This window comes from Lissotriton helveticus, chromosome 1_1, assembly GCF_964261635.1.
Source record: "Lissotriton helveticus chromosome 1_1, aLisHel1.1, whole genome shotgun sequence".
Classification (NCBI taxonomy): Eukaryota; Metazoa; Chordata; class Amphibia; order Caudata; family Salamandridae; genus Lissotriton; species Lissotriton helveticus.
This window is the reverse complement of record NC_136057.1, coordinates 1,740,396,923-1,740,418,260: the sequence shown is the minus strand read 5'-3', so window position 1 is coordinate 1,740,418,260 and position 21,338 is coordinate 1,740,396,923. Positions and strand designations below refer to the sequence as shown.

General features: G+C 52.7%; 1 protein-coding gene across 3 annotated transcripts in view; it reads left to right on the top strand.

Moving 5' to 3' along the window:
- HOOK2 (hook microtubule tethering protein 2) overlaps positions 1 to 21,338 on the top strand; it is a 406,674-nt gene that overhangs the window by 83,467 nt on the left and 301,869 nt on the right. For all 3 annotated transcript variants that reach the window (XM_078689227.1, XM_078689226.1, XM_078689228.1), the window contains exons 2-3: positions 20,611 to 20,696; positions 21,256 to 21,328. In XM_078689227.1, coding sequence (XP_078545353.1) covers positions 20,611 to 20,696; positions 21,256 to 21,328 — 159 coding nt within the window. The remainder of the gene's footprint in view (positions 1 to 20,610; positions 20,697 to 21,255; positions 21,329 to 21,338) is intronic.

Sequence of the window (21,338 nt, the reverse complement as noted above, 5' to 3'; positions counted from 1 at the left end):
GCAGAGGCGTAGTGCAGAGTGCAGAGGCGTAGTGCGTAGTGCAGAGGCGTAGTGCAGAGTGCAGAGGCGTAGTGCAGAGTGGTAGTGCGTAGTGCAGAGGCGTAGTGCAGAGTGCAGAGTGGTAGTGCAGAGTGGTAGTGCGTAGTGCAGAGTGGTAGTGCAGAGTGGTAGTGCGTAGTGCAGAGTGGTAGTGCAGAGTGGTAGTGCAGAGTGGTAGTGCGTAGTGCAGAGTGGTAGTGCAGAGTGGTAGTGCAGAGTGGTAGTGCGTAGTGCAGAGTGGTAGTGCAGAGTGGTAGTGCAGAGTGGTAGTGCGTAGTGCAGAGTGGTAGTGCAGAGTGGTAGTGCGTAGTGCAGAGTGGTAGTGCGTAGTGCAGAGGCGTAGTGCAGAGGCGTAGTGCGTAGTGCAGAGGCGTAGTGCAGAGGCGTAGTGCGTAGTGCAGAGGCGTAGTGCGTAGTGCAGAGGCGTAGTGCGTAGTGCAGAGGCGTAGTGCGTAGTGCAGAGGCGTAGTGCGTAGTGCAGAGGCGTAGTGCGTAGTGCAGAGGCGTAGTGCGTAGTGCAGAGGCGTAGTGCGTAGTGCAGAGGCGTAGTGCGTAGTGCAGAGGCGTAGTGCGTAGTGCAGAGGCGTAGTGCAGAGTGGTAGTGCAGAGTGGTAGTGCGTAGTGCAGAGTGGTAGTGCAGAGTGGTAGTGCAGAGTGGTAGTGCAGAGTGGTAGTGCAGAGGCGTAGTGCAGAGGCGTAGTGCGTAGTGGTAGTGCAGAGGCGTAGTGCAGAGGCGTAGTGCGTAGTGGTAGTGCGTAGTGCAGAGTGGTAGTGCGTAGTGCAGAGGCGTAGTGCGTAGTGCAGAGGCGTAGTGCGTAGTGCAGAGGCGTAGTGCGTAGTGCAGAGCGTAGTGCAGAGGCGTAGTGCGTAGTGCAGAGGCGTAGTGCGTAGTGCAGAGCGTAGTGCAGAGGCGTAGTGCAGAGGCGTAGTGCGTAGTGCAGAGGCGTAGTGCAGAGGCGTAGTGTGTAGTGCAGAGGCGTAGTGCAGAGGCGTAGTGGAGAGGCGTAGTGGAGAGGCGTAGTGGAGAGGCGTAGTGGAGAGGCGTAGTGGAGAGGCGTAGTGCAGAGTGGTAGTGCGTAGTGCAGAGTGGTAGTGCGTAGTGCAGAGGCGTAGTGCGTAGTGCAGAGGCGTAGTGCGTAGTGCAGAGGCGTAGTGCGTAGTGCAGAGGCGTAGTGCGTAGTGCAGAGGCGTAGTGCGTAGTGCAGAGGCGTAGTGCAGAGGCGTAGTGCAGAGGCGTAGTGCAGAGTGGTAGTGCAGAGGGGTAGTGCAGAGTGGTAGTGCAGAGTGGTAGTGCAGAGTGGTAGTGCAGAGTGGTAGTGCAGAGTGGTAGTGCAGAGTGGTAGTGCAGAGTGGTAGTGCAGAGTGGTAGTGCAGAGTGGTAGTGCAGAGTGGTAGTGCAGAGTGGTAGTGCAGAGTGGTAGTGCAGAGTGGTAGTGCAGAGTGGTAGTGCAGAGTGGTAGTGCAGAGTGGTAGTGCAGAGTGGTAGTGCAGAGTGGTAGTGCAGAGTGGTAGTGCAGAGTGGTAGTGCAGAGTGGTAGTGCAGAGTGGTAGTGCAGAGTGGTAGTGCAGAGTGGTAGTGCAGAGTGGTAGTGCAGAGTGGTAGTGCAGAGTGGTAGTGCAGAGTGGTAGTGCAGAGTGGTAGTGCAGAGTGGTAGTGCAGAGTGGTAGTGCAGAGTGGTAGTGCAGAGTGGTAGTGCAGAGTGGTAGTGCAGAGTGGTAGTGCAGAGTGGTAGTGCAGAGTGGTAGTGCAGAGTGGTAGTGCAGAGTGGTAGTGCAGAGTGGTAGTGCAGAGTGGTAGTGCAGAGTGGTAGTGCAGAGTGGTAGTGCAGAGTGGTAGTGCAGAGTGGTAGTGCAGAGTGGTAGTGCAGAGTGGTAGTGCAGAGTGGTAGTGCAGAGTGGTAGTGCAGAGTGGTAGTGCAGAGTGGTAGTGCAGAGTGGTAGTGCAGAGTGGTAGTGCAGAGTGGTAGTGCAGAGTGGTAGTGCAGAGTGGTAGTGCAGAGTGGTAGTGCAGAGTGGTAGTGCAGAGTGGTAGTGCAGAGTGGTAGTGCAGAGTGGTAGTGCAGAGTGGTAGTGCAGAGTGGTAGTGCAGAGTGGTAGTGCAGAGTGGTAGTGCAGAGTGGTAGTGCAGAGTGGTAGTGCAGAGTGGTAGTGCAGAGTGGTAGTGCAGAGTGGTAGTGCAGAGTGGTAGTGCAGAGTGGTAGTGCAGAGTGGTAGTGCAGAGTGGTAGTGCAGAGTGGTAGTGCAGAGTGGTAGTGCAGAGTGGTAGTGCAGAGTGGTAGTGCAGAGTGGTAGCGCAGAGTGGTAGCGCAGAGTGGTAGCGCAGAGTGGTAGCGCAGAGTGGTAGCGCAGAGTGGTAGCGCAGAGTGGTAGCGCAGAGTGGTAGCGCAGAGTGGTAGCGCAGAGTGGTAGCGCAGAGGCGTAGCGCAGAGGCGTAGCGCAGAGGCGTAGCGCAGAGGCGTAGTGCAGAGGCGTAGTGCAAAGGCAGAGTGCGTAGTGCAGAGTGCAGAGGCGTAGTGCAGAGTGGTAGTGCAGAGGCGTAGTGCAGAGTGCAGAGTGGTAGTGCAGAGTGGTAGTGCGTAGTGCAGAGTGGTAGTGCGTAGTGCAGAGTGGTAGTGCAGAGTGGTAGTGCAGAGTGGTAGTGCGTAGTGCAGAGTGGTAGTGCAGAGTGGTAGTGCAGAGTGCAGAGTGGTAGTGCAGAGTGGTAGTGCAGAGTGCAGAGTGGTAGTGCGTAGTGCAGAGGCGTAGTGCAGAGGCGTAGTGCGTAGTGCAGAGGCGTAGTGCGTAGTGCAGAGGCGTAGTGCGTAGTGCAGAGGCGTAGTGCGTAGTGCAGAGGCGTAGTGCGTAGTGCAGAGGCGTAGTGCGTAGTGCAGAGGCGTAGTGCGTAGTGCAGAGGCGTAGTGCGTAGTGCAGAGGCGTAGTGCAGAGGCGTAGTGCAGAGTGCAGAGGCGTAGTGCGTAGTGCAGAGGCGTAGTGCAGAGTGGTAGTGCAGAGTGGTAGTGCGTAGTGCAGAGTGGTAGTGCAGAGTGGTAGTGCAGAGGCGTAGTGCGTAGTGGTAGTGCGTAGTGCAGAGTGGTAGTGCAGAGGCGTAGTGCAGAGTGGTAGTGCGTAGTGCAGAGGCGTAGTGCGTAGTGCAGAGCGTAGTGCAGAGGCGTAGTGCGTAGTGCAGAGGCGTAGTGCGTAGTGCAGAGCGTAGTGCAGAGGCGTAGTGCGTAGTGCAGAGGCGTAGTGCAGAGGCGTAGTGTGTAGTGCAGAGGCATAGTGCAGAGGCGTAGTGGAGAGGCGTAGTGGAGAGGCGTAGTGGAGAGGCGTAGTGGAGAGGCGTAGTGGAGAGGCGTAGTGGAGAGGCGTAGTGGAGAGGCGTAGTGGAGAGGCGTAGTGCAGAGTGGTAGTGCGTAGTGCAGAGTGGTAGTGCGTAGTGCAGAGGCGTAGTGCGTAGTGCAGAGGCGTAGTGCGTAGTGCAGAGGCGTAGTGCGTAGTGCAGAGGCGTAGTGCGTAGTGCAGAGTGGTAGTGCAGAGTGGTAGTGCAGAGTGGTAGTGCAGAGTGGTAGTGCAGAGTGGTAGTGCAGAGTGGTAGTGCAGAGTGGTAGTGCAGAGTGGTAGTGCAGAGTGGTAGTGCAGAGTGGTAGTGCAGAGTGGTAGTGCAGAGTGGTAGTGCAGAGTGGTAGTGCAGAGTGGTAGTGCAGAGTGGTAGTGCAGAGTGGTAGTGCAGAGTGGTAGTGCAGAGGCGTAGTGCAGAGGCGTAGTGCAGAGGCGTAGTGCAGAGGCGTAGTGCAGAGGCGTAGTGCAGAGGCGTAGTGCAGAGGCGTAGTGCAAAGGCGTAGTGCAAAGGCGTAGTGCAGAGGCGTAGTGCGTAGTGCAGAGGCGTAGCGCAGAGGCGTAGCGCAAAGGCGTAGCGCAGAGGCGTAGTGCAGAGTGGTAGTGCGTAGTGCAGAGGCGTAGTGCGTAGTGCAGAGTGGTAGTGAGGTGTAGTGCAGAGGCGTACTGCGTAGTGCAGAGGCGTACTGCGTAGTGCAGAGTGGTAGTGCATAGTGCGTAGTGCAGAGGCGTAGTGCGTAGTGCAGAGGCGTAGTGCGTAGTGCAGAGGCGTAGTGCGTAGTGCGTAGTGCAGAGTGGTAGTGCAGAGTGGTAGTGCAGAGTGGTAGTGCAGAGTGGTAGTGCAGAGTGGTAGTGCAGAGTGGTAGTGCAGAGTGGTAGTGCAGAGTGGTAGTGCAGAGTGGTAGTGCAGAGTGGTAGTGCAGAGTGGTAGTGCAGAGTGGTAGTGCAGAGGCGTAGTGCGTAGTGCAGAGGCGTAGTGCGTAGTGCAGAGGCGTAGTGCGTAGTGCAGAGGCGTAGTGCGTAGTGCAGAGGCGTAGTGCAGAGGCGTAGTGCAGAGGCATAGTGCAGAGGCGTAGTGCGTAGTGCAGAGGCGTAGTGCAGAGGCGTAGTGCAGAGGCATAGTGCAGAGGCGTAGTGCGTAGTGTAGAGGTGTAGTGCAGAGGCGTAGTGCGTAGTGTAGAGGCGTAGTGCAGAGGCGTAGTGCAGAGGCGTAGTGCGTAGTGCAGAGGCGTAGTGCAGAGGCGTAGTGCGTAGTGCAGAGTGGTAGTGCGTAGTGCAGAGGCTTAGTGCAGAGGCGTAGTGCGTAGTGCAGAGGCGTAGTGCAGAGGCGTAGTGCGTAGTGCAGAGGCATAGTGCAGAGGCGTAGTGCGTAGTGTAGAGGCGTAGTGCAGAGGCGTAGTGCGTAGTGTAGAGGCGTAGTGCGTAGTGTAGAGGCGTAGTGCAGAGGTGTAGTGCAGAGGCGTAGTGCGTAGTGTAGAGGCGTAGTGCAGAGGCGTAGTGCAGAGGCGTAGTGCAGAGGCGTAGTGCGTAGTGTAGAGGCGTAGTGCAGAGGCGTAGTGCAGAGGCGTAGTGCGTAGTGCAGAGGCGTAGTGCAGAGGCGTAGTGCGTAGTGCAGAGGCGTAGTGCAGAGGCGTAGTGCGTAGTGCAGAGGCGTAGTGCAGAGGCGTAGTGCGTAGTGCAGAGTGGTAGTGCGTAGTGCAGAGGCGTAGTGCAGAGGCGTAGTGCGTAGTGCAGAGTGGTAGTGCGTAGTGCAGAGGCGTAGTGCAGAGGCGTAGTGCGTAGTGCAGAGTGGTAGTGCGTAGTGCAGAGGCTTAGTGCAGAGTGGTAGTGCGTAGTGCAGAGGCTTAGTGCAGAGTGGTAGTGCGTAGTGCAGAGGCTTAGTGCAGAGTGGTAGTGCGTAGTGCAGAGGCGTAGTGCAGAGTGGTAGTGCGTAGTGCAGAGGCGTAGTGCGTAGTGCAGAGGCGTAGTGCGTAGTGCAGATGCGTAGTGCGTAGTGCAGATGCGTAGTGCGTAGTGCAGATGCGTAGTGCAGAGGCGTAGTGCAGAGGCGTAGTGCAGGGGCGTAGTGCAGGGGCGTAGTGCAGGGGCGTAGTGCGTAGTGCAGAGGCGTAGTGCAGAGGCATAGTGCGTAGTGCAGAGGCGTAGTGCAGAGGCGTAGTGCGTAGTGCAGAGTGGTAGTGCAGAGGCGTAGTGCAGAGGAGTGGTGCAGAGTGGTAGTGCGTAGTGCAGAGTGGTAGTGCGTAGTGCAGAGTGGTAGTGCGTAGTGCAGAGTGGTAGTGCGTAGTGCAGAGTGGTAGTGCGTAGTGCAGAGTGGTAGTGCGTAGTGCAGAGTGGTAGTGCGTAGTGCAGAGTGGTAGTGCGTAGTGCAGAGTGGTAGTGCGTAGTGCAGAGTGGTAGTGCGTAGTGCAGAGTGGTAGTGCAGAGTGCAGAGGCGTAGTGCAGAGGCGTAGTGCAGAGTGCAGAGGCGTAGTGCAGAGGTGTAGTGCGTAGTGCAGAGTGGTAGTGCGTAGTGTAGTGCAGAGGCGTAGTGCAGAGGCGTAGTGCGTAGTGCAGAGTGGTAGTGCGTAGTGTAGTGCAGAGGCGTAGTGCGTAGTTCAGAGTGGTAGTGCGTAGTGTAGTTCAGAGGCGTAGTGCAGAGGCGTAGTGCGTAGTTCAGAGGCGTAGTTCAGAGGCGTAGTTCAGAGGCGTAGTTCAGAGGCGTAGTTCAGAGGCGTAGTTCAGAGGCGTAGTGCAGAGGCGTAGTGCAGAGTGGTAGTGCGTAGTGCAGAGGCTTAGTGCAGAGGCGTAGTGCGTAGTGCAGAGGCGTAGTGCAGAGGCGTAGTGCGTAGTGCAGAGGCGTAGTGCGTAGTGCAGAGGCGTAGTGCGTAGTGCAGAGGCGTAGTGCGTAGTGCAGAGGCGTAGTGCGTAGTGCAGAGGCGTAGTGCGTAGTGCAGAGGCGTAGTGCAGAGGCGTAGTGCAGAGGCGTAGTGCAGAGGCGTAGTGCGTAGTGCAGAGTGGTAGTGCGTAGTGCAGAGTGGTAGTGCGTAGTGCAGAGGCTTAGTGCAGAGTGGTAGTGCGTAGTGCAGAGGCGTAGTGCAGAGTGGTAGTGCGTAGTGCAGAGTGGTAGTGCGTAGTGCAGAGTGGTAGTGCGTAGTGCGTAGTGCAGGGGCGTAGTGCAGGGGCGTAGTGCAGGGGCGTAGTGCAGGGCAGGGGCATAGTGCAGGGCAGGGGCATAGTGCAGAGCAGGGGCATAGTGCAGAGGCGTAGTGCAGAGGCGTAGTGCAGAGGCGTAGTGCAGAGGCATAGTGCAGAGGCGTAGTGCGTAGCGCAGAGGCTTAGCGCAGAGGCGTAGTGCGTAGTGCAGAGGCGTAGTGCAGAGGCGTAGTGCAGAGGCGTAGTGCAGAGGCGTAGTGCGTAGTGCAGAGGCGTGAGGCGTAGTGCAGAGGCGTAGCGCGTAGTGCAGAGGCGTAGTGCAGAGGCGTAGCGCGTAGTGCAGAGGCGTAGTGCAGAGGCGTAGTGCGTAGTGCAGAGGCGTAGTGCGTAGTGCAGAGGCGTAGTGCGTAGTGCAGAGGCGTAGTGCAGAGGCGTAGTGCAGAGGCGTAGTGCGTAGTGCAGAGGCGTAGTGCAGAGGCGTAGTGCAGAGGCGTAGTGCAGAGGCGTAGTGCAGAGGCGTAGTGCAGAGGCGTAGTGCAGAGTGGTAGTGCAGAGGCGTAGTGCAGGGGCGTAGTGCGTAGTGCAGGGGCGTAGTGCAGAGGCGTAGTGCGTAGTGCAGGGGCGTAGTGCGTAGTGCAGAGGCGTAGTGCGTAGTGGTAGTGCGTAGTGCAGAGGCGTAGTGCAGAGGCGTAGTGCAGAGGCGTAGTGCAGAGGCGTAGTGCGTAGTGCAGAGGCGTAGTGCAGAGGCGTAGTGCGTAGTGCAGGGGCGTAGTGCGTAGTGCGTAGTGCAGGGGCGTAGTGCAGAGGCGTAGTGCGTAGTGCAGGGGCGTAGTGCGTAGTGCAGGGGCGTAGTGCGTAGTGCGTAGTGCAGGGGCGTAGTGCGGAGTGGTAGTGCGTAGTGCAGGGGCATAGTGCAGGTGCGTAGTGCAGAGGCGTAGTGCGTAGTGCAGGGGCGTAGTGCGTAGTGCAGGGGCGTAGTGCGTAGTGCAGGGGCGTAGTGCGGAGTGGTAGTGCGTAGTACAGAGGCGTAGTGCAGAGGCGTAGTGCAGAGGCGTAGTGCAGAGGCGTAGTGCAGAGTGGTAGTGCGTAGTGCAGAGTGGTAGTGCAGAGGCGTAGTGCAGAGTGGTAGTGCGTAGTGCAGAGGCGTAGTGCAGAGTGGTAGTGCGTAGTGGTAGTGCGTAGTGCAGAGTGGTAGTGCAGAGTGGTAGTGCGTAGTGGTAGTGCGTAGTGCAGAGGCGTAGTGCAGAGTGGTAGTGCGTAGTGCAGAGTGGTAGTGCGTAGTGCAGAGGCGTAGTGCAGAGGCGTAGTGCGTAGTGCAGAGGCGTAGTGCGTAGTGCAGAGGCATTGTGCAGAGTGGTAGTGCGTAGTGCAGAGGCGTAGTGCAGAGGCATAGTGCAGAGGCGTAGTGCGTAGTGCAGAGTGGCAGTGCAGAGTGGTAGTGCGTAGTGCAGAGTGGCAGTGCAGAGTGGCAGTGCAGAGTGGCAGTGCAGAGTGGCAGTGCAGAGTGGCAGTGCAGAGTGGCAGTGCAGAGTGGCAGTGCAGAGTGGCAGTGCAGAGTGGCAGTGCAGAGTGGCAGTGCAGAGTGGCAGTGCAGAGTGGCAGTGCAGAGTGGCAGTGCAGAGTGGCAGTGCAGAGTGGCAGTGCAGAGGCGTAGTGCGTAGTGCAGAGGCATAGTGCAGAGGCGTAGTGCAGAGGCGTAGTGCAGAGGCGTAGTGCAGAGGCGTAGTGCAGAGGCGTAGTGCAGAGGCGTAGTGCAGAGGCGTAGTGCAGAGGCGTAGTGCGTAGTGCAGAGGCGTAGTGCGTAGTGCGTAGTGCAGAGGCGTAGTGCGTAGTGCGTAGTGCAGAGGCATAGTGCGTAGTGCAGGTGCGTAGTGCAGAGGCGTAGTGCGTAGTGCAGGTGCGTAGTGCAGAGGCGTAGTGCGTAGTGCAGGTGCGTAGTGCAGAGGCGTAGTGCGTAGTGCAGGTGCGTAGTGCAGAGGCGTAGTGCAGAGGCGTAGTGCAGAGGCGTAGTGCAGAGGCGTAGTGCAGAGGCGTAGTGCAGAGTGCAGAGGCGTAGTGCAGAGTGCAGAGGCGTAGTGCAGAGTGCAGAGGCGTAGTGCAGAGTGCAGAGGCGTAGTGCAGAGTGCAGTGCAGAGTGCAGAGGCGTAGTGCAGAGTGCAGAGGCGTAGTGCAGAGGCGTAGTGCAGAGGCGTAGTGCAGAGGCGTAGTGCAGAGGCGTAGTGCAGAGGCGTAGTGCAGAGGCGTAGTGCAGAGGCGTAGTGCAGAGGCGTAGTGCAGAGGCGTAGTGCAGAGGCGTAGTGCAGAGGCGTAGTGCAGAGGCGTAGTGCAGAGGCGTAGTGCAGAGGCGTAGTGCAGAGGCGCAGTGCAGAGGCGCAGTGCAGAGGCGCAGTGCAGAGGCGCAGTGCAGAGGCGCAGTGCAGAGGCGCAGTGCAGAGTGGCAGTGCAGAGTGGCAGTGTGGCAGTGCAGAGTGGCAGTGTGGCAGTGCAGAGTGGCAGTGTGGCAGTGTGGCAGAGTGCCTAAAACACATTGCCATTTACAATGCCATTATCTCTAACTTAAAACAAACCCGAGCCCTAATGCATTCCTAATGCTTGTTATTGATGCATTCTGAGAGGCCCAGCAGCCCGAGCCAGCCAGCCTCTGAACAGTATCAAGTAAACCCCCAGCCCCTACCTCTTGTTTTCCTTTCCTGTTGCCGAGGTGATATCCTTGCCTGAAGGCAGGGATTTCACCTAAGCACTTGATGTGTTCAGCATGGGGTGGGAGTGGGAAGATGCACACAGCAGGGGGAAAGGGACGGCCAGTGCAGGTGATGCTCTTCCTTTGTAAAGGAATTCCTGCTGGCGTCATAGCCCAGGGTTTGCTGTCTGTGCACTTGTTTGGATGTGTATTCCATACAAGTGCACAGACATCAAACCCTGGGCTATGACGCCAGCAGGAATTAATTTACAAAGTAAAAGCTTCACCTGCACTGGACATCCCTTTCCCCCTGCAGTCCAGGCACTTGTAGGGAATTTACATCCACAGCGCAGCTCACCAGATAAATGGTTAACAGGGCCATGGATCTTTCTCTAAAGAGGAGAGTCCCCTCCGAATATGCAAATGTAGTGTAAGTTTGTAGTGTTCATTTTTTTAGGGTGCTAGTGGGTAATTTTAGGGTTCAGGATGGGTTACGGATTGGGGTGCCAGGGGGTAATTGTAGGGTTCTGAGTGGGTATGGGTTTTGGTGTGCCAGGGGGCAATTTTAGGGTTCAGGACGGGTATGGGGGCCAGGAGGGTAATTTAGGGGTTCAGGGTGGGTATGGGTTTTGGGGTGCCAGGGGTAATTTTAGGGTTCAGCGTGGGTATGGGTTTTGGGGTGCCACGGGTAATTTTAGGGTTCAGGGTGGGTATGGGTTTTGTGGGGCAAGGGTGTCATTTTAGGGTTCCGTGGGTAATTTTGGGGGTCAGAGTGGTAATGGGTTTTGGGGTGCCAGGTGTAATTTTAGGGTCAGGGAGGGCATGGGTTTTGGGGTTCCAGGGGTAATTTTAGGGTTCAGGGTGGGTATGGGAATTGGGGTGCCAGGGGGTAATTTTATGGTTTAGGGTGGTAATGGCTTTTAGGGGGCCATGGGGTTGTTGGGGTTCAGGGCAGGTATGGGTTTTAGGGTGTGAGGGAGTGGAAATTTTAGAGTTTAAGGTGGGTGTGGTTTTCGGGTGTCAGGGGGCAATTTTAGGGTTCACGGTGGGTATGGGTTTTGGGGTGCCAGGGGTAATTTTAAGGTTCAGTGTGGGGATGGGTTTTGGGGGGCAAGGGTGTAATTTTAGGGATCAGCGCGGGTATGAGTTTTGGGGCTCCAGGGGGGTGATTTTAGGGTCCAGAGTGGTAATGGATTTTGGGGTGCCAGGGGGGTAATTTTGGGGTTCAGGGTGGTAATGGATTAGAGGGGGCAAGGGTGTAATTTTAGTGATCAGTCCGGGTATGGGGTGCCAGAGGTAATTTTAGGGTTCAGGGTGGGTATGGGTTTTGGGGGGTAAGGGTGTAATTTTAGGGATCAGCGCGGGTTTGGGGTTCTAGGGGGATGATTTCAGGGTTCAGGGTGGTAATGGGATTTGGGGTGCGAGGGGGTAATTTTAGGGTTGCATGTTTTCTCCGCTTGACCTGAGCATTAATCGATCCTGATTATCTGACATTTTAGCCCCGCCCCATTGATTAACATTAGCCACGCCCCTTCATTTGCCATGTCAGCCCCCCCCCCCGAAATTAAGACCTAGTTGCGCCCCTGGTGGGCAGCACCCGAGCAAGTTTGGGTCGCACGCAATAGCAGCCGGTGCTGCACGGACAGCATTGCAAGCTTCCCTCACACACTCACAAGGGGCAGTAGTCTGGTAGCTGCGGTGAAGCTTTCTGTCCCATGACAGCTCTTCAGCACCAGCATCGGATTAGCAAGCTTAGTCCCTTTAGCCGTCAAAGAGAGAACATGGAGGAAGGGATTCTACAAACACAAGGAGATGATGGACGAAGCGCCAAAACTTTTCAGGCACCCCGGTCACAGATCTGGGTTGAATCCATCATCGTTCTTTAGTTCACTCCGCCACCCCAGTTCAGACCTAGCCTTATGCAAATCAGTCTTGACCCTGTAACCTCATGGGAACAGTCCAGCCTGAACTACCAAGCCAGGTCTTCCCTGGACCGGAAAAGTGCATCCTGGGTCTTGTTTCGGGGTAACACCTCATCAGCCAGGCTAGCTTAAATCCAGTGGCAAAGTGAGCAAGGGACTTGCGTCTGGGCATACCTTGATGGAGGGATTCAGCGATATATTCTTGCTCCTTGAAATTAAGCAGGCAGGCTGGACCTGGTGAATTACATTAAAAGGGATGAGGACAGGAAAGAAAGGTGGAAGCCTAGAGTAGATCGCACGATAGAGAACTGGCTACATAGAACTGGCTACATGCTTTTAAAACGATTGCTTGTGTAATGAGACATTTCTGCAAAGCAAAACAGCTCTCTGGCTGTATGAGCATAGAGTTCATGAGGCTAGACGCCAGGACTACAGGACTCGAGTCGGGGTACCACGCGAGTGGACGGCGTCCCCCCACTTATTTTACCGGGTAGACGCCGTCCCCCCTGCAAAGATGCACTTGCTGAGGAATAACGTGTGTATTTTTGCCATTAACTGAATGCAGATGGTGCACAGAAGACGAGTGCACGCTACTCCTACCTCTGCAACAGACTGCCTTTCAAACGGGAAAGCTGTACACCATAAGCTGTACACAATGGTCACACTGAAATGGCATGATACAGGATTCAGGCGCAGTGTCACGTAGATGGTGATAACATAATACAGAGAATAAAATCTCTCGAGTGTGAGCACAGGTGGGTGCAAGAGGCACCCTGTTTCCTTTTTGACTCGCATCAGTGAGCTGTCAAGGTGGGTTGACGTCCTAATATTTGCTGGCTCCCTTGTGGTTGCCATATGGATCCTCGAAAGCAATAAAGTATCTCCTGTCCTGATGCTGACCCCATCATTATTAATATGGGGTCGAAATGTCAGCATCATACTGATAACTGGCTTGGAATTCTATGTAGACATCGATAAATATAATGAAGAGATTTTTAGTCGTGACATTTAATGATATGAGACTCTTATATTTCCCTTTTTGAGGTCCAGCGTCTCCGGTCAAATGTTTTTACCTTTCGTGACGTCACTTCATGTCGTGACGTCACTTCCTGTCTTTGAGCGTCCCCTCCAGGCCCCCACTTCTTTATTTAGGACTTGTGCCCTGCTCGACGCAGGTATGAAGGAGATGCTTGTCTCAAACCTGATGACGGTTGCATGGAAAAGATGGAAACTGGGCCCATCATAAAGTGGATTCGCAGGATCCAGCAGGTTACACACACATAATGGTGGCCGCAAGGGAAGGTGCAGTCAAGGCAGATCCTACTTTTCAGGATGCTGGGCCTGATCCGAAGCAGGAGGGGTTCCATTAGTGGTGTGGTCCAAAACATACACCAGAAACAGGACTGTCAAAGGGGGGCTGCTGTTTGCTGTAAGTTTGAGAAGAGAGAATGAAAAAGAGGCGAGCGGGGGAGTCCTCTTGTAAGTTTCGACTTGCCTGAGGGAATTGTGGAGGGGCTCACACACTGAGTGAGGGGCAAAAAAGAAAAAACACAGTAGAGCAGAAAATAGCAGCGACAGTGAGGAAATGGGAAGGGGAGAAGGATACGTACCTGGCACCACACTCATTGCTTAGCTTGCGTACAGCAGCTGCTTAATGGTTACCACAAAACGGAGGATGCACAACTGTTAGCAAGAGCAGGGCTTTAAGTGGGCCGGGTCTCGTATCATCGGTGCTGAGCACCGGCAGTTTTGAGGTCTTGCCTAGTCAGCCCGCATGCGCTGCTCTAGGAGGGCCTTTAGCCATCGGTCTGCTCCTTTTCCCCAAACTTGTGCTGGAATCCACCTTGCTGGAGCGAGCAGCAACGCGCGTGCTAATTGCAAACATATGGCTTTCACGCCGCCACTGCTCGCACCCGCAAGGCGGTGGCCAGCACAAGTACTTCAAATTACACAGGCAGACACAGCACACCTCCCCCACTTGTGATCAGGTTGCAGTTCCCTTAATCTTCCCGGTACCATCCCCCTCTAGTTGTAATCTCATCCTGCCCACGTGACCTATCGCGAGTCCTTATCTTCCTCCGACTCAAGCACCAGCACCGTCCACACTGCCTTACTGATGCCGGCACCTGTGATTTGCACCACCCTCTGAAACCTACTCTGAGTCAGTAGACTCTTAATTAGGGATCTTGTGCCTTATTGTCCCCACATGCTACTGCTGTGCATGGCCTTTCACCACCAGCCGCCTGCTCCCACTGGCACTTTAACTGGCACTTACACTTGCCAACGCAGGCTCTTTCAATCAATTCTCCCACAGCCTGTGTGTCAGTTCTCATTCACATCCCTGACCGCTCGGCCCCATGCCACTACTTCCCGGGGACTCTGCTGTCATCCACCGGCTCCTTCCGGTTTCAACACCCGGTCGAGAGTGCACCCACCGCCATGAGCACTTCCCAACCAAGCTCCTTCATCCTGCACCTCATCGTCTCCCTTTCCCTGTCCACCTGGACGCCACTTACAGTCTCATGCACAGCTCATACCCCCCGTACTTCACATTGGGTGCCACCGGTTCATTGGTTCTTCCGGCTTTCTCGACATCACCCTCCTTGCCCAGGCTCTCCTCCCTTGTCATACCCTTTAGCCTGCATTGCCCACCGGTTCCTCACATCCGATACATTGACCTGGCCCCCTCCATGGATCCGACAACCGCGGACATCTCGAGCCCTCACTTTTCCCTTGCACCGCATTCCCTGAGCCTTGCCTATCACTGATTGTCACAGTACGCTGTCCTTTCCCTCCTTTTATACACCGCTATCAGAGCTCCTATGACTGATTCGCTCTTCGCTCCGTCCCCTGCTATTTCATCTGTAAGTAACCTCATGTAGTCCAATACTGTATAATTATTAAGAGTTGTCTGTGCGCATTCATCTGGGGATGGGTGCCCGGGGGTTCAAACTCTCCACCAACCACAACACACACTCTAACATGCATACTTCATACGTCTACAAAATGCACAACTCACAAGACAGCGCACCACACATGCATGAAACACCACACTACAGGCATAGGGCTACAAAGCACGGTCATCTCACACACACAAAATGGTACTCACAAACCATCTCTACCACACACAACACGCACATGCAGACAACACCACTTCGTAGGCACCTGACACTGACACAGCTAAGTATTATTATGGAAAACTTATACAAAGCTGGAGACCTGGTAGAATATGGGTGTCAAGAACAAAGGACAGCCCAGTTTTCACTATAGTCCAGTGCTGTGTACCCCTTTCTGCATAAGATGTCTGCTTTCTTTTCTGTTGGGTGTGCTGACATGTTAAACCTTGGATTAGTTTTGTCCTTTGTGAACCAGAGTGCTTGAAAAGAGCTCTTGTGCATGCTTGCTCCCCTGCCTGTTCCACCCTCACTCTCTCTTGTCAACTTGTTTCTCTGCCAACTTTTCCTTGCCCCCATCTTAATCACTCCTTTCCTGCCGCCTCTTTAGCATGCCTTTCCATGTCTCCCGCGCCCCCCTTATAGCTCTGTTTTCCTGATCCCTTCTTCTTTACCCCTTTCCTGTCTCCCCTCTCCACCACGCACGCCTTTCTCCCTCTTCAACATTAACTTTAAATCTGACACTCGCAAGTAGCCTCGATATAGCACTCTGGCCCAGTCCAGTGTGTGTATTCATTTTATTTTTTAATACTTTTAAGGTGAGTTGTTGCTGTTGTGTCGTTGCTGAAGGGCTGGGGAAGTTGTCTATTTCGCATTTGCAAACTTCAATGTAATAAGTGTTAACAATCTGATTTTGGTTTTTTATGGTGTACTTTATAAAATACATTCATCCACTATTATCATTTTTCAAGTAAAGTCCATTTATTTGTTTCACAATGTCCTTCTATTTTGTATCATGCACTTTTATCCCAGTATTGAAATATGAACGATCTGTCCCAGAGCAACTCTAGTCTGACCTGCATTTTGCAGTGTTTACCAATTCTGAGGCAATAACCGGGTTCTCACAACGTAATTTATAGTGAACTGAACCATGCACCAATATCTCATGTAAGGCACCTCTATCCTAATTTGCATCTTGCACTAGTGTACTGAGACATCTGCGATGCCCTAGAGCTCCTACAAAGCACCTTTATCCTCACTTGCATTATAAACTCGTATGTCAGTGCTGAGGCAACAATAGAGGCTCTTCAGTACAACTATCCCGATTTATAATTTCACCCTGACCTGCCTCGTGCACTACCATAATGAAGACCCACCCACTGTATTAACAAGCATTGGCATAGCCAATACTTCTCAACTTTGGAACCTTATAAGTATTTCGTTATGCAGTACAATATCCTTGGTGCAACAACATCAACTGTTGTATGGCTAAACACTTATAAGGTTCCAATGGCGAGACTAATTGGCTATGCCAATGCTTGTTTAAAGGAGGGGGGGTCGAAACAGGGCTCTATGGTGCTCTATTTGGTGCCCTGGCACAGGCGGTCTCTTTTTTCTGGACTACAGTGACAGCAGGCACATCTGTGTTCACACTGCTCACTAGTGGAGAAGTTACGGCATGACGTCATGCCAGGTGAGCATTGTAGGGGGAGGGAAATCCTTTAAAGAGTCATTTTCTCCCTGGATTTCCCATCCCTTTTTGAAACTCGGGAGCAGCAACATTGTTGTGGTGTCGCCAGGACTTTAAGTGGAAGCGTTTTCAATATTATGTACAAGCCATAGTTGCTGCTTACAGTGGTTGCTAACAACCGTTGACAAAGCCAATAGTCCTGACTTGTTGTAGGTGTGATGTTACTTGTATCATATATCTGGATGCAATGACCGAAACAGAAAAATACAAGTCGGGCGGCAAAGTTTGCTAAGCACAGATTTTTAGTTTACGTGTTTTTAAGCCACGTTCTCAATTACATTCGCCACGACCCTTTGAGAGACAACCCCCCATGCCCCCCCCCCGTTTTTTATTCCACTTAAAGCCCTGAGCAAGAGGCTTCGAGGAGAGCTTCATTCTTCCCTGCAGTGACCTTCCGAGCGAGCACCTTATTAAGAAACTCAAGTTAGTAGAAGAGCACAGCGCACCAGCGAGGCAAAAAATAGCCAACGAGATTCAGCTAGGCAGGCCCGTTTCGGCACCTTCCGCTGGAGCACGTCATGGTATCTCCTCTAGGGCTGGTCCACCAGAAAGAAGCGGGCAAGATCAGAATGATACGCCATTTGTAATATTTCGGTGGGCCTCTGTCCACAATGGGCTGGGGCAAGACCTTTGCTCACTCACTTATGCATCAGTAGGTTATGCAATTGACAGCAGTGAGGGTGCCCTTGATGTAATCCAAACGAAGTCCAGAGGTAGCCATGAGGTACATTGTAAGTAAGAGGTTGATTAGCTTAATTACATGATGGTAGTTAATTAGTTGTGCCCCACCAGGAGCAGCATCCTTGCTGCTCAACCCACACACTCCAACTGTCTCTTTCTCCACTCCACCTGGCACTCCAGCTTTCCACTCCCTCATCAAGCATTCTAACATTCCACAAACACATCACATTCATACTGGCTGAGCAGCAGGGAATGGGTAACCAGTGAAAGGATGCATTATAGGAAAGTAAGTTATAACCGTCCTCGAGGCAAAAGAGGTTATAGAATGGGTGTTCGGGCTGCTACCAGTTAGCTCAGTTACCATTTATTTGGCTTGAAGTTTGACAGGCTTTGTTACTTTGACAAATGCTTGACCATGGGCTGAGCCGTCTCTTGCGCATATTTTGAGGCATTCAGCACGTTCATTGAATGGGCCCTGCACGATATACATCCAGGGGGTGGTAAGCTGCATTTCTTAGAGTACTTGTTTGTAGGCAAGGCAGTTCCAGCCAATGCCAAGCATTCCTGGACTGCAGTGAGCGGTTGACAGAAGAGTTGGGAATGTGTTGGCTGGCACATGAGAAGACCAAGAGTCCACCACTAGAATCACCTTTTTGGACATTTAGCTGGACTCAGTCGAGAGCGTGTGTAGGTTGCCTAGAGAAAAAGTGTTGGACTTTTCATAGGAGATCCAGAGCATGGTAGACAGAAAAATACCACTTTAAAGGGGCTGCAGCTGCTGCTAGGCAAGTTGAACTTTGCAGGGAGAGTAATCCCAGCAGGCCGAGCTTTAGCAAAGTTTGGCCGGGCTAGCGAAGGTCTTAAGTAACAAGCACCATCAGTTGAGACTGACAGTAGAAGTGAAACCAGACCTCACATTAGGTCTACATTTTCTAGCTGATTTCAATGGTACAGTTATTTAGAGGGAACCTTGGGTGACGTTGGCGCGACTGGAACTGTTCATGGATGCAGCAGTGTGTAAAGGGTTTGGCACAATAATGGGCACTTAAAGTTGTGTGGCATGGTGCCCAGCACGAGAAGGGTATCTCAAAAAACATAATGATGCTGAAGCTGTTCACCATAGATCATTCTTGCTCTGGTGGAAAAGGGTAGGAAATAAGCAGGAGACATTGTGGTCTGACAATCACACAGTGGCTCAGCGTCTTGCCCAAAGGTATTAAGCTTGCTGCGTCACTTGGCTTGCTGGCGGCTAGGCATCTACAGATCTGCGAGAATTTCATGGCTGAGTCCCCATCTCGTTGGCAATGGGCCAGGTTTTGGCAGCTGGCGTCACAGGCAAAACAAAAGATGACACACTTCCCAAAGAAACACTGGGAGATAACAGAACGGGCTTAGACATGCCATTGAATAAAGCGCTAGCCAGTAAAAAAAAAAAAAAAAAAAAAAAAATAGGATAAAAAAAAAAAAAAAAAAATAAAAAAAAAAAAAAAAAAAAAAAAAAAAAAAAATAAAAATAATATAGAAAAAAAAAAAAAAAACATAAAAAAAAAAAAAAAAAAAAAATAAAATAGAGCCAAATTTCATGAAACTTCAAGCGGAGAGTGATCCGACACCTCCATCCGCTGAAAAGGGGCGACGAGTGGCTGGTCGCACATGTAGGGCAGAGTTACGGATGACAGGCTACCTAAAGACTTTGGAGTGATTCAGCAGCGGATACCAAGGATATGCACAGACCCGCTAATCCGAGTGTCCTTGATAGTTGCTTTCTTCGCGGCTTACAGTGTTGGAGAAATAGTGCCCCCCTACAGGACGGAAACAGACATGGCTTACTTCTGCTTGCGCGACCTCCACATGGATAATGCTTACATGGAGATCAGACTTGGGTGATGAAAAATGGACCAAAAGGCCATGGGAGCATGATCCCGGATAGATTGATTGGCCTCGGCGGCAGACTGGCTGGCTTGTTTGAATATGCATGGTTGAGACTGCCAGGCGAGTCGCCGTTATTCGTACTCGCGGATCTGTCTTTTCTAAATACGTTTCAGTTTGCAGTATTCCTAAGAAGGGCCCTGGGTGAAGCCGGCTTTCCAGCTTGGCATTTTTGGTACCTGTTCTTTCTGCATTGGGCCATCAGTAGTGGCGTACAGCACTGGTGGGAAAGCCATAAGCAGGCTGGGCAGGTGGAAGTCCAATGCCTTCAAGGCATACATTAGACCTATCACGTGTTGAGGCCCAGCTTTCTTTCTCTCGTCACAGGGGCGGCCGTACACACAAATGGTTTGGCTGTTCGGCCCTCATGCTTCAAGAAGACTCAGTGTTGGTCAAGTTTGTGGAAGCAATGTATGGGCATGTGGGTGAGCCTTACAAGGCTAGTATGGCTTGGAAAGCCAGGAATGAGATGGGTACAACTGCTGCTAACAGTGTTTGACGTTCTAGAGTCTGGTCTGAAGCCAGATGCTGTTGTGTTCCATCTGTGGGGAATGACCTGACAACTCAGGTCAGATGAAGGCTTCTAGAAGACAAAAGGAGGGGCTTTAATAGATGTTGCCAGGCTGGTACGTCTAGCAAATGTGGTGTGGTCAGAAATGATAGACCATTTTGAGTGGAGAGGGGAAGTGTACCAAGGCACAATTGAAAGGTCCAGGAGAGTATATTCTGCAGGGACATGGGTTGGGAATTTGTTTTGGGCAGAATAACCAGCCTCCAGGTCCCTGACTTCACTTGATTGGATTCATCTATCGGGGGTTCTGCATTAACATGTTCATCCTGAACATCGCAGTGGCTTTCGAGGTATTCAGATGCACCTACTAAGACTCTGAAAGCATGGAAAGGGTGAGCCGCCAGTGGTAGTGAAACCACCGACCGTATGGCAGGGCAGCACCAGTTAACCTGCTGCAGCAATAGCTCGGTAGGATGCCTGATAAGCTGGCATGGAAGAGAGAGTAGTCTTTGGGATGCCTCGTGCAATGGACACTGAGAGGGGCAACTGCTAGCACCTAAAGGGAGGGTTGCAGAACAGCACCAGCATGGCTGCAGAGGACCGCTGATGCCACACACCGGTAGCAAGGGAAGCCTAACATTTGCAGCTCATCACAATGGGCAGTAGCACACACAGCAAGGTCATAGAGTAGGGCAGGATAGGGCAGGATAGGGCTGTTAGTTGGCGATACAGGGGATTACAGTATGATGCAGCTAAAGAGCCATTGAGTAACTCGGCGCATGATTGATGGCGAGTAATAGTGATCAATGGCTGTCAGGATGATTTCTGACCCATGTTTGTCATCTACTGTTAATAAACTGCAGCTGTATCTCACCCCCTGAGTCTGTACTTGACTGGGGAAAGGAATGAGGGGTGGTGGGCAGCCAGGACCTGGAGGGCAGCGCGTAGCGCGGCTGGGGCGGGTGAAAAAGCTAACTTGGGTCAGGCAGTCTCAGCATTGGTTGAGCAATATTCTTGTTTTGCACTACTTTCACCTCCTTCTGAATACCTTGCTGCTTGTCCCCGGAGCGCCATGGGATGGAGAAGGAAACTGTCTGAGAAGAGGGGGCAGAAGTTCCTAAATTAAATTGTCCACGTTACTTGCAACATGTGTGTGCAGAGAGCCCTGAGCCACAGCAAGGACTCCTGGCCGAAGAGTGGGTGAACTGGATTTGAATCTTAACCAGGCCTGTACTATCAAACCCTGCCCTCTCGCCACATCTGATCTGTGACATTGCCCGAGTTTCAGCTTCAAAAAGGCCTTGTACTTCGCTCACTCTCTGGGTATCTAAGCGCTGTAAATGACAGTACCCATTACCCAACTCCGTGTTGGTTCCTGCAGCTGCCAGAATTCAAACTTGAGCACGGGCACGTAAATGCTGCCGAGTTGCTAACCCGCTGAGCTATCCCTCCAGGTTCCCTGGAGACTCGGTTAGAGGTTGCATCCCAGTCTTTAAACAATGGGGTTCAGAGGGTATTGGCTGCAACTTTCTGTGCCTGCCAGTAGTGACTGTCTCTTCTGCTTCCTTTGGCCTTAGTTTGGCAAAGGGGTGCATGAGGGTGAGAGGAGACTCTGGTGTGCAGGACTGAAGGAAATATTTTCATATGAAATATTAATTGGTGGGCGGCACAAAGAATGGGGAGAACAGTGGGTTACACATGTGTGTAAACGTTCTATATTTCTAACTTGTTCATGTTTTCCTGCTTTTCTTTTGCAGCTGCAGACGTTTCAAGTGCCCTGCCCATGTGCCACGTACCAGGACCTGACCGGAGGGCTCACCATAGCACATGTGCTCCACAAAATGTAAGAATCCAGCAGTTTTTAAGATGGGAACTCTATTTTAGGATGAGCGACAATGACAGGGCATCTTCCTAGGTGCAAGGGACAGTTTGTTCTCCAGTGGGACACTGTGAACAGAGCACAGGTTTCAATAGGCGGTACTGCTCCAAATGAGGGCAGCATGGCACTAGATGCAGTACCCCTCCAGGGGAGATCTACATAGGCAACATATGCACAGTGAGGGCAGGTCTGCACAGGGTGTTCTAGGAGAGGGTTTAGCAGAGCTGCACTGGTTGCAGTACTGTTCCCAAAAAGGGGAAAGGGGGGTGGGGGTGGCATTGATAATCGAAGTAGATCTAGACTTCTTCACTGAGGGGCGCCTTGTTGCGGGTGGTTGTTCCACTCATGCATGTGACCTCAAGAGCTGCTTTATCAGTTATGAGCGCTGGGAACATGTCGGGTGGTATTGTGACTATTCCATTCCTATTAGTCAGGGTGATCACCAGATTTGGCTGTTTTATTGAGTAGAACGAATTCGCATAGGTTAGTGTAAGTCACCGGTCTGCCTTTTCTTTGTTTTCAGAGATCCAATGTGGTTCAACGAGGCCTGGTTGCTGCGAATAAAAGAGGAAGCGGACGACAACTGGAGACTTAAGGTAATTGTGC